General features: G+C 32.7%; 1 protein-coding gene across 3 annotated transcripts in view; it reads left to right on the forward strand.

Moving 5' to 3' along the window:
* The window catches only part of LOC136785680 (uncharacterized), a 207,270-nt gene extending 199,672 nt beyond the window's left edge, over positions 1-7,598 (forward strand). For all 3 annotated transcript variants that reach the window (XM_066746872.1, XM_066746873.1, XM_066746874.1), the window contains one exon: positions 885-7,598. In XM_066746872.1, the coding sequence (XP_066602969.1) occupies positions 885-1,115 (231 nt within the window). In that variant the 3' untranslated portion in view covers positions 1,116-7,598. The remainder of the gene's footprint in view (positions 1-884) is intronic.
* Positions 7,599-13,197: the final 5,599 nt, after the last annotated feature.

Consider the following 13,197-nt stretch of genomic DNA (forward strand, 5'->3'; position numbering starts at 1 on the left):
CGTTATTACCTTAATAAAACCTTTGCGAGATTCACCTACGAAATTCTACGAAACTTCGATGCTCGCCATAACTCAAGAGCACAGCAAGCTTTAGTTCCAAAGCTATTTATATATAATCCCTAGCTAGTTGCACTCCGTGTAAATATAGACAAAAAGTTCAGCCCCCTAAAACTTTGGTTTAAAAAAAACAGAAGAAAATATTAAGCTTACAATGCACTCGTAACAAATTTTGATCGTATATTATATTACACTAAAAAACTCGTGTAACAATACGGAATCAAAATTCTTGATTGGCAATTCGATTAAAAATAGGGCGAATGGTAGATTAATTAAACGTCTTATATTGTTTTACATGAAAGCCAATTATCGTTTGGAGATTGGGCTAAAAATAGAGAGGAAAGCCTGTTAGAATTAGACACGTGGAGAAATATGTGAAAATTATCGAGTCAACTTTGACTTCGTCAGTGGGATGAAATGAAATTTCTCGTGGAATTCGAGGGCAAAGTAAAAGCGGAGTCCGGGTTGTCGAGACATGTGGTGCGCCATCAGTCTGGAATAAAAAAAAAACGAACGAGAAAAAATACATGGTTGAAAATCGCGGCGTGCCTGATCCTGTCCCAGCCGGAAATTAAAGATTCAACGAGCCGGAGGTAATTTCTGACGGGACGAGGAACAAGGAGGTCAGTTTGACGGTGCTCGACACGTTTTAAGGGGAGCTATAGGCACAATTGGAAATCAATGTGAACTTTTTCAGACACGAAACACTGAAATTCCTATAAAATTAACTAAATAACGAAAGAGTACTTTTGCAATAGTTCCAGAAACCTTTTAACATTTTATTAATAACGTCTATCAGTTTTTTAAAACCTTCTCTTTGATTTCAGGATGAATGCGCGTCGATGCTGCAGGATCTAAGTGAAAAGATCAATAATAAGCACCACGAGGTGCACACGCACCCTCTGCTGTCGATTTTCAAGATGGCTGAGGTTGAGGTGAAGTTGCCGAACAGCAACGGAACGAGGAGCAGATGGGAGTTGCCTTCCTGGATAATTTTGCTGCTTCCGCTGATCTTCAGCGTCTTCAGCATCTTCCCTGCTGAGCTGGCCAATTCGTGACACGAGCTCCAGTCAGAAGCCCGAGAACCGAGACACGGGAGCTTTCGGCGAAACTTCCTGCTAGAAGCACCAGGTTCTCTGTTCAGCGAAGTTCTCTCAACGTACAAGTCGTCCAGGAAGCCCGTCGAGGACATCGGATTTCGTTGATGCGAATGAGTTTGCTCCCATCGATCAGTCTCTCCTTCGATTCATGAAAACAGACTCGTTCCTACGATCGAAGATCACCCAATGGCTTTAGGATTAGGAAATACTGACAATAGTCGTGGCAGGATAGCAAGCAGCGCTCCAAAACACTCGAAAGATACTCCGAAAAGCGAGCTTGGAAATCCGTGGTAACAAGCTGTTTTGGTACAGCTTGAGCAATAATAAGGGTATCCCATTGCAGGAATAGCGGGCACGCGTCCAAATAACGCTCCGCTGCTGGACCAGCGAGCTAGAAACGTTCTTAAAACTCAAATGTTTTTCCGCAAACTCTGCGAAAGAGTCTCTAAGAAACTACGTCCAATTTCTCTCCTGTTTCTTTCATGTTTTTAACTTTCTTAAACAAAATTATGATACACGAATTAAGGACTGCCTCTGTATATCAGAGCTTTAAATTTCAAATGATTTCTTTAATTAATTTATTAATGGAGCTATATAACAGAGGTGTAGGGAGATTTGTACTGTGACAATTATAGGAATTTCATATTGTGTAAGAATTCATCGTTACTCCATCAGAGTCTTTCCCAGAAAACCTTGCAGTGGCGTGGAAACAATCAAGTGATCTGTAAGATTCCTGCTAATGTGTATAACATGTAGTCATATTTTCATATAAGCAAGGCCTCTCTTGCCACTTTTGGCCTTTCGCGATTTTTTTTTCTCTTTTTTTTTTAAGAAAACGATAAATTTTGTTCTAGCATATTCAATAATTCTCGAAGCTTATACTATAAAAAAGTGACGAATACTAAGGAAATTGAGAGATATGTAACTACGAGAGTCTATTAAGTATCTAAGAACTACGTAGATTAATACCGATCTTCGATCGTCTGGAACGACGATAGCGTGTATAAAATTAGAAGAGACAGTCTGTAAATGGTACTTTATAAACTTAATGTATCATACATAATCAGCAAGTTGCTCCGCAATGGACCATTAGGCGTTTGTTAAAGTTGAAACAGGGGCTCGGTATGTATAAATAACAATTAAGCACTGAAAGACGCATCGAATGCACTTTCCATGTGAAAATGTGCTTGATGAATGAAAGTCCAAAGACTTTTTATTCGTAAATGCGAGCAACTTTAGGGGATTTCATGCGCTATGAGCCCTCAATGTAATCCTGTGCTCGTTAATATAAATACGTTATAAAATGTAGAGAAGTACTACTATACAGAGAATAGGGCCGTTTTAAACGTTTACATATATCATATATAAATATACATATATATAGTTATATCTAAAGTTTCCTGAAAAGGATATTAAAAAACTGCTTAACACTGTTTTCCTTTATTTATTTATTTTTTTTTTTTTTCATTATAAAATTCCGAGTCACATTGAGTCACCGGTCGACTTTCATTTTAATTCAGGACTTTTTAGCTTATTACTTTGTGATGAACCGGGCTACGTATTTGGTTTTATCATTTTTGGGAAAACGTGTATCATAAATGATGCAGGTAAGGTTTGCCGCACGACTTGGACTCAACGACCAACGCAGCGAAGCTGGTATAGGTATTGTTTATACATCAAATGAATGAAATTATCCTGTTACCTATGTATAATGCAATTAGAGAGAACTGCTGGATCGTTAATTGCGTGAAGGATACGTGCTTGCGCGCGTACAAGAGAAGAAAGTGTGATGAGAATATAACTGACTAATCGAAATTAACTCGTAAAATTACTCGTTATAACTTTGTTCGTTAATTGGTACATTTCACTAGTCAAGATTCTTTAAAATTATAATGAACTGAGTAAATTGTTGAATTGTTCTTTATTAAGTTGTACAAATGATTAAGCTGTTAGTTTATCTACCGTTTGGACAATCTTTATTTATAAAATATGTGGAACTAAATAGAGATAAGCACGAGTATGTTACGTTTGAAAAGTCTACGTAATTCGCAGCAGTTTGCAATGAATGAAATTATAGGATTCTCGTACGAAAATTGAAGAACGACTAGTCGAATATGTATATACTCCATGGTCTTCGGAAAAGCAATAATGTATAAAGTGAGAACGAACCACGAACATCTCGCTCAAAAGCAAACAAATGTATGTAAATTATCATATACCATATAGATTCACGTAAATAACGTTATGTTAATTGAATAGGAAATTCGCGAATGATTAAGTAATCATTCGCAGCGATTAATTCGGAATCAACGATTCTATGGAAAAGAAATACATGACAAAAATCGAGAAAACGAATGAATATTGAAATGGAAGGATGTGTGCAAAATTACGAACCATTTTCTACAATTATTTTCTATGCGATATCGTATATTAGGTTATGTTAAACCGTTCTCAAAATATCGTAATTCCGAATTCATTTGAAATATATTACGGAACATTGATGCAAACCATTAATAGATGGCAATGCTAACTTTGACTCCTGATGATCCAATAAACCTTAATAAGTATATCACTTTATATCAATTATATTATGTATGGCAATTAAAATTATATTACGTCTATTTTTGGTGTAGTTTAAAGTACCATTGGTTAAAGAGGTACGGGTTACAAAAGGATCAAGGTACTCCTCTTGGTTTAATTATAACTCAATGACCTACATTCATGGAGTGAAATCTGCAAAAGGGCCATTGATTTCAAAAATAATTTAGTCCAAGTAATTTTTTAGAATATATACTGGCAAAATGATTATTGACGCGATAACACCACGAGTGATAAATATTTTCTTCCAACGATTTGTGGGCATAGGTCTTCGTACACCCTGTAAATTATATTATTATATACTTCCTCGAATATCACATTTCGTATCACTTATTGCGATTAAAACAAATACTTTATTCAGCCTATTGTTATCTATCTTGTAAAATAGTTTGCAAAACTGACTTGAAACAATTACCAAATGAAAAAATATTATAGAGACGCATGTCAATCTGGCGAAAGATTTCTCCTTCAGAGACAAACAACAAAAACTCTATTGTACACGTATATAAGAAAAACTTTCTTAAACAAGTCAGCTGTTGCGACTCATTAATCAAAAACGATTCTATTTAAATACAGTTGTAAGAATAGTTGATAATTAAGTAACTTCACTGTTAAACGGTTCACTTTAGTTGCTAGTAAGTTTTTGCTAAGTACGAAGACCACTTTAAATTAGCTAGGCCAATCGAGATTAAGTTTTAAAATTTGGAAAACTTTGACGGCCCATCAATATGCGAGAAATAACGACGAGTATTGGAAAATGCCCTTAATTATGTCATATTAACCATTGTTGTTAAGAATGATTATTAGCAACTAATCTTGTTGATTCCAATTGAACATATCAAGGCCCATAGAGAAGGCCAGCCAATTGAGCAATTTTATCCTGGCTTCTCGTAGATTTAGTTTTTTTGATGCTTTTTTCGAAAGTGGGAGCACAGATAACACTAGTGATTCTTTCATGTTTAAATGACTATAGTAATTGTAACTAAAACTTTAATGTACACATTTTTATAATTCTTTATTTAATTCTCAATCAGAGAACTGGCACAATACACATATCCAACTGACAAAAATTACTCAAAATCGTAAACAAGGAAAATGAAACAATCGTACCAGGATAATATATTTACACATAATAACAAAAAATAGTTTTAATCTTTTTGAATATTTAACGTCAAATTACTGAAATAACACATATCCATTTCATTTGAAAAGCTGTTCCAATTATATTACTTTATTTTTCTATTTCAATGAAAATAAAATTCAGCTTCACGTTTAGAACGTATGAAAAATTTATTTTTAAACTACCGTATGCTTCATTGCACCCAAGCAGCAAATTTACAAGTGGAAATTAGATTAAAGCTTCAAATTACTGGTATTTGGAATAAATTATATTCATCAAGAGTTGTGTAACCAAATTATGATATCGAGAGACGTAACTTTATTTTGTAAGGATGTTGGCGTTGATTTAGTTGGTGGTATAGCGTGTGCGCGTGCGTATGTGTGTTTGTTTGTGTAAGTAAGTGGTGCATTTATCGCGAACGAATCACTAGGAAGAAAATGGTACCAAGTGGTAGGGGTCAGAAATCGATTTTCCGCGTTGCAACGCGGTATTTCGTACTCAACTCTATACTTCTTAGCCCTAGATATTAAATAAGCTTATACTGCGGTATTCCCTGCCTTATCGACTGAGTAATATTTATTTTATCAGTACAGCTACATTATATAAAATATATAAAATTTAAAGCATTTATTTACAAAATAATTAATAATAAGACATGAAATGTATCGCTATAATTATCAATTTTAATCAACAAATCTGCGACTTCACCTGTTCATGATAACGTAAATGTTTATTCTGCATTATCGACAAAGATTTTATTATCATTCAAGTATTGTAACATTTTCCCTCGGTCGATAGGATGCAAGAAAGCTCAAATTTTCCAAGAACACAAAAACACACAAATACGCCATGAAGTGTAATATAAAACACATAATCGCAAATTAAGCACACACACATAGTACGATGAGTACGTATAAATAAACATATATTTTATTACTTGAACCGCACTCTGACCCCGGCCACGCGTGTAAAATATAAACAAAAGTAAAATTACATAATAATCTTAAAGAAGTGTAAATTTAAGTAGCACGCTCGCTAAGAACGCTTAATCCTTCCTCAATTGACTTACGCAAGTCCTCGGATAGTCAAAATCTCATTGCTATTGAAATTGAGGTGGATCCTTAGCATAGAGAGAAATAACTATAAAATAAAAATGAGAGAAAGAATATACATAGAACGTCCACGCAGCTTTAAAGCTGGAATGGATTTTCAGTATAGCGAGTCATAAAATTATCGTTGACTTTCAAGTGTCCTCGTAACATTTATTTTAGTAATTCAATCATCTTTTTATTCTCCCATTAATGCACCGCCTCATTTTATGCTTTTGGTACTTGGCTATCGCTCTTAACCATTTTATTTAACTCTGCGTCCAGCACTTAAATTCACCCCTCTCGTTTCTCTCTTTAATCGAATCAATTACTCGGCTTTACTTAAATTGCTAGGTTCAATAACTGCTATTCTTCTCCGTTACGTTGTTTGATTTGATCAGCTCGTTAATCCGTATTGAGTGCGACTGCCTTTTATGCCTCCACGTCAATTTTCCATTTTCACGTAGGCAACAGAAAGTTCAGAATTCTCTTGTTACTCTGTATTTCTTATAGTTTATATGAAATAGCCAACGATAATAGACCTTCGCACACAGGGAAATGCAAATGAAATGTTGATGCCTATTTGACACTCGTACTCAACGTGTTAAGACGACTTAAACGAATTCTGAATATTATGAACGAATTGTCAGAGTGCTCAATGTATTAATGTATGTATATCGCTCTTGTATATGGATTTTAAATTGAAATATCAACCCGCTTTAATCTAGCGTTTGAAGTTTATAATTATTATTTAAATCAAGTATCTCTGGTATCTGTTCTTTTGAATATATCATATATAAATTCATCTTTTTTACTTGACAAACTAAAATTTTCATTATGGATAAACTAGTCCATAAAAATATAGAAATAATAGTATTTTGTAATAAATAATTATAATTGCTCGATCAAGCAAGCGGTAAAGGAGACATTTTTTGTACATTTTATTTGTATTAACAATCGTTTATTCGACAGGCAAATACATTGTAACCGATAGGTGATAAGTTTATTTTTAGCAGTAGGGAGCTAAGTTATCAATGAATGATTACTGTAGAACGATATATAGTTTTGTAAGGACACGATCATTTGTATACTTTTCGAAGCATAGGAGGACTATTTTACCAAGAAATAACGATTTTCGCGTGGCACTCTGGCTTTTTATAGTACGAGAAACGATAAGTAACGCTACAATTGTACATTCATGTATATGCTAGTACACGTACCTAATCAATTAATCCTTAAAAAGCTGGAATGCACGAGTACTTGCCTACATCATTAGCGAGAATTCGAATTAAAGGAAAAACAAAAGACCTGTTGAAACACAGCTATAAGAAAACATGGTGAGCGCACAATATGCAGGTTAGAAAAAAAGTGCTCCCTGCAAAAGGATAAAGTCCCTTAACAGTATAAAGCTGCTTTGTGCAAGGGATGAGGAGCAAACAAAACAAGTAATTTAAATACTTGTAGATACTATATCATTCAGAACGTGAACGTGTACGATATATCAATTAAGTGGATGATAGTGTAAGTAATAAAAGAATGCAAGGGAGCGAGTACTTGTTATTATCTTATTATGAAAAGGACTATAAGTTGCTGAGGTGTTGATAAATAAACACGAGATATCACTGGATACTCACAATTAAGGAAAGTGTCTCTTTCTTATTCCCTCATTGTTCTCTTGCACTGATGCCAGAATGAAGATATTCCATAGTATACTCTTGAATATACAGTAGCTAAATGGTGGAGATGAATACTCACTCTACTGCGTATCACATCCCTATAAGAATAGATCTGCCATCGAGTATCAAACTGAATCTTCACCGTGACTTGGTCGGATCCTTTGTCCAGTTCTATAATGGAGTTGTCATTTCCAAACTTTCTCATTGCAATCCCTTAACCATATGACAGTTTTGTAGGATCTATACATTTTCTTATTTAATCCAGGATATTATCGCAAGTAACTCCCTCAGACGTTTTAATAAGAACTGGCAATAATTTAAGATTGAACGATTGGTAGTATGTACTGGCTAGTAGTATTTAACATTATTTTATCGTCTCCGAGCTTTGTTTCATCAATCGAAGACTTTCAAGCTTTAATTTGAGCGAATAATTGTCGCACGTTTTTCAACCAATTATACCTTTGTTTGCATAAATTTTGCATCGATGATTAGAACAGATATTCCACCACTTTGATTTCAGTTGGAGTACAGGAAACCGTAAATTGAGATCAACTTACAGATTGCGTTCCATTCGTAGGCTGTTCTAGAATCATGCATAGTACCTATATGTGTATCGGTAAGTAGCTCATTGTATGCTACTTTTGGATATAGCACTCACATCAGTTATTTATATTTTGTTTTATTTGCTTCCAACCATTGTGTGGTGTTTTAATATTAATTATTCAATTATTAAACTGGATTTTTTTTATTTCAAATATAAATCAATATTCAACTTGTATAGTCAATATATCTTTAGATAAAAACGTACCTTAATTAATAGCCAGTAATTCCACATTTTAGTAAAATTTGTAGATTGGTTTTGAAAGTTGTAAACTTTAGTAAATTATATTCAGTTTCGATAGTTTTATCAAACAGATAAATTTATCAAGATATTTACCAGTAGATGGAAAATGCAGCCCTAACAGTGACTATAGAAAGTGTTATAGTTAAATAAACTAAGTCCCTATATGCTGCCGTTGGAGAGAAAGACTTTACTTATTAATTCTATATTACATAGCAGTTAATTTTTTAATGAATCAATAAAATAATAAAATGCAAAGAAACATGTGGGTCAAGGTATACAAATTTTATACAAGCTTTTTTGCGTCATTCTTGTTAGTGACTCTATCTAGCGATGACAAGGGTGAACTAAATGTAACATTTAAAGCAATATTTATAAATCAAACTAGCTCAAACTTTAACTTATCAATTACTTAAGACGAAGACCGAGTTAAGTATTATACTGAAGGTTAATATGAGACAAGTTGATCTTAATTAAATCCTTTTTAAGCCAAATTTTCCTTTTGTAAACTTGGTCCATAATTTTAGTGCACTTACTTTCTGCAAGCGGCGCCACTGTATAGGTTAGACTATGTCACTATCTTGCAGTGAAAAGGTAAACTAATAAAAATCAATTTTTTAAACTCAACCAAAATAATTTTTGAACTTTGAAAATATTGTTAATAGTTCTTTTAATTTAAGATCAAGAAAAATTAATTTTAAGTATGGGAAGCGGTTATTTGCAACGAATACTTTATTTTATCAATGGCCTTAATCCTATGGAACAGCTGTATATATATATATATATATATATATCAAATATATAAGAATGTTTTATTTCATTAATATATGTTGCTAATAGTTGATGGTTGCACTTCTTTCTTCCAGTGATGTGTTTCTTCAGTGATCTCTTTATTCCTAATACTGATCACATTGTACTTCTGGCTGGTAGTACTCAGTGCCAGTACTCCATTCGCCACTTTCTAACGACTAGTGACAGCTAGTGACAGGTCACTCCGCTTCTCTTTACAAGCTTCAGCTTGCTCGTCGTTGATTGAACATTGGTATATGCAATAAATTAAATACGATTGTAATAAGACTTCATATACTTCTGACAAATTAAGGATATTGATATAAAACGGAAAGTAAAACCGCATATTCAGATATAGCCTTTAATTAATGTTTGATGACATTATAAAAAATGAAAAGGCATAGTAATTTTTTAGTTTTTTGTTATGCACGCTTAAAGGAAAATATTAAAATATTACTTTTAACTATATAATAAAAATTTAACTCACAAATATTTGATTACATTGTTCACTTAATAATTAAATAGATATTTATTTAAGCTATATACTGGTTAATTTTTGCCTGAAGACTTAAATCTTTTTAATGATTAATATGTATAATCTTCATATAACACAAAAAGCACACAGATAAAATCACTTGAGTAAATGTATTTTATTTCTTTGCTTTTTAGAATATCTGCTGCGCGCGAGAAAGGAATAATATAAAATTTCTTGTTGTACAACCTTACAAGAATAATGAAAAATTAACATTTATATGAGATTAGAAGAACGCTGAAATAAGATAAAAGCTGAGTATAATAGATAACTCGTGATTAATAAAGGTAAAGTAAATATTGTAAATATATTTTTGATATAAGACGAGTGACTATAAAGAGTAAGTATGTCAAAGTAAATTATCGGAATAAAAATTAAAGCAAATAATTCTGAAAGCTTTAAAATGTAAAATAAAAATCTACTACCTTAAATTTAAAATTAAAACGATACAGTGGAATGGATAATCTATATATAAATATTGTTTTGAACAAGCTGTTGAAAGCGAGTGTTACACCGTCACGCAGAGCACATGAAGAGTGCTCTACTGAAAGATTAAAGTTAGGTATGACTAGTTAGCAACATTTAATAAAATAAATACACACTTTCATTGTTAATTTGTGGATTATAAATGAATGTAGCTACAACAAAGAAAATGGAACATTACGCGTATATATATTGATACAAATATGTTATATTTTTATTTATAGTACGGCTTTTTCACATATATACTACTTAAATATAAAATAATTGATGTCTTGAAGGCTAAAAAAATTTTTTAGTCTTTATCCCTAAATAAATCTTAAAAAGATTTATTCACTCACAAAGCACAATGTATCTTAAATGTAACAAAGTTCGTTTATACAAAAAAATTGAATGTAAAATTTCCATCTTACTCATAGAACGGACCGATTTCAACTGACGGAAAACATGTTCAATGAAATTAAACGGTCTCCTCCCACCCCTGCAACTAATGCGCATGACTCTAGTCACTACTAGTTAAAAGCCTTTACGGGATTGGTGGAAGTAAAAAAGGCTAATATATATTAGCGCCAATTTACTTTTATTTCTACATCTTTATACATTATAAATAATTTATCAGTATTTATAAAACTGCCATCTTAACCAGAATATTTACGTAATGAACATTAGAATTGTGTCTAAATTTTATTGAAAATCAATAACAATTTAAAATTAATTTAACATGTTTACATGGCAACTTATAGTAAACTTTTTTATATGATATCCTGAATATTTTATATAAAAATACTTTAGGTTGCATATAGAAGTGCTCGTATATCAAGATAAAGGATACTTTAAGAAAATTTAATTAAAAATTGTTATAGTATTTAAAACTACCTTGAGAAGCAATGCAAGAGAATATCAAGAGACACGGTAGTGTCTCGACGACAAGTACACACACACACACACACACATATATATATATAGTCGAGCGCTACCGTGTAACTTATACAGCAAGTTTAGCCGTCCCAATTTTTAAATCGACATATCTCTGTGAATTATGCATTGTCATGATTTAACCATAGCTTATCTTAAGAAGGTTTTCAAAGAGCTTTCGAATGAGACCTCGAACATTAACAACGGCTCACGCAATCCAGAGATCTTATACCCTGTTATCTATATATGTATACCGAAATATTACGATTCTTCTCCTTCTCCTTCAATCCTCGGCGGATGTCTTCGCCCTGAAGTTAGTCACTTTGACGTCATTTTTCTACTATTGTGCTACCGACCAATTTTTGAATTTGACAGTTTTGCTCACCGTTATTGATAATGAGATCATATGTATTTAGTATTCTCTCGAATTATAATAATGAAGCATGAATGATCACTGTGTTAAGTAAACTTTTATAACACCATATGCATATAACTTCTTATGTGTTATGTTAAAAACGATTTTAGTAAAATAATTAGTTTTTACTATTAAATGTAATATTTTAGAGTTACAATGATCTATTGTGTTGATACAATACAAATATTTCTCACAAAAAACAAGCGAAGCTAGTTTTTTGTGGGATCGATAATTCCGCAGTGTTTACATTTTTTCTGGAATGATATCCTATGAATTCTTGTGTCCATAAAGTTCGTACTTGCTCATCAAAATATCTAAGAAATTGTTTATTAATAATCAGCCTGAATAAAAAAAAGGCACACTTATATTTTTTAACTATTTAGAAATCAACGTACTAAAAATAGCTTAATAGTATCACTAATAATATGGTGGAAGGTTTTATTTTATTAAACATGAAACAAATCTGACAAATGGATAGAAGTGAACAGGGTTAAGAGCTCGAGGATCTAATCAATTAGAAAAATCGAGTTAGAGAAAAGTTGGAAGAGACACGAGGGATGCAATTATGTTATAGGGTGGTCGTGGTTTGGGTAGATCAGATTATCCTTGAGTTATTGTTTTGACAGGACCCAATGGACGATTCGATAAGGTTGTAGGCTTGAGGGCTGAAATACGGTTTGAAATCCTCCACCAGTGCAGCCAAGGGGTAAGTGGAGTTAAGCTGTAGTGGTCGTGAGGTCGCGTCAAACACGATCGTAAGTGGGGAGCTACCCCTTTATACTTATCCGTTTCTCGATGTATTGGTACGCGACTTATGCGCGTGTGACGACTTCTTCGCGCTCGTTAAACCCCCTAGAAAACCAAAAGCCTGATTCTTCTAAATACCAGTACACCAGCTCACTGACCAACGTCCTTTCCTCAAAGAAGGTTCATCGCATTTCTCTTCAGTTTATGTGTTTAAGCAACAAACAGTAAGGTACTATTGTGTATGTGAGCGTAAAAAAGAGTCCAGCATTTTTATAGAAATCCTTCAAAGCTGCTTGTAAGAAAATACATAAGAAATTTTTCTTATAAAACCAGTGAAATCTTAAAATATTTTACGTCGCGTAATCTAAAATCTATGGTACCTTTTTTTAAATATCTTTCCTTGGAAGAAGCAAAAATTTGCGGAATTACTAGAAAGTTAATAAAAAATAGTTGTAAGTAAGAATATTTAAATGGAACAATCTCATCATGAGATATAAAAATTTATATGATAGTATAATCATATTACGATAGAAGTTGTTAATAAATTATTAAAAATTTATGAAGTTTCTTAATAAGTAGTTTATTACAATGGTTCATTAATATAATTTTATTATAGATAGAAAAATAAATTTTGATAAATTATTTAAACAATAGGAGTAGTGTACAGAGCTTTCGTATCATAATTAAAAATCAGGATTTAATGAGAATCAACAGTGTGTGATCTGGGGATGTTGTCGGTGTTAAAATCTTATGAGTGGAGCTTAAGCAACAATTTGCATCGAGTCTGGTGTTATCGAAAGTACGAAAAACGATCGTAGATGGTGTTTTACGGCGGGCTT

This window comes from Prorops nasuta, unplaced genomic scaffold, assembly GCF_024137725.1.
Source record: "Prorops nasuta isolate Cenicafe-Biocafe unplaced genomic scaffold, Cenicafe_Pnas_1.2 PNAS00003, whole genome shotgun sequence".
In the NCBI taxonomy this organism is placed as follows: Eukaryota; Metazoa; Arthropoda; class Insecta; order Hymenoptera; family Bethylidae; genus Prorops; species Prorops nasuta.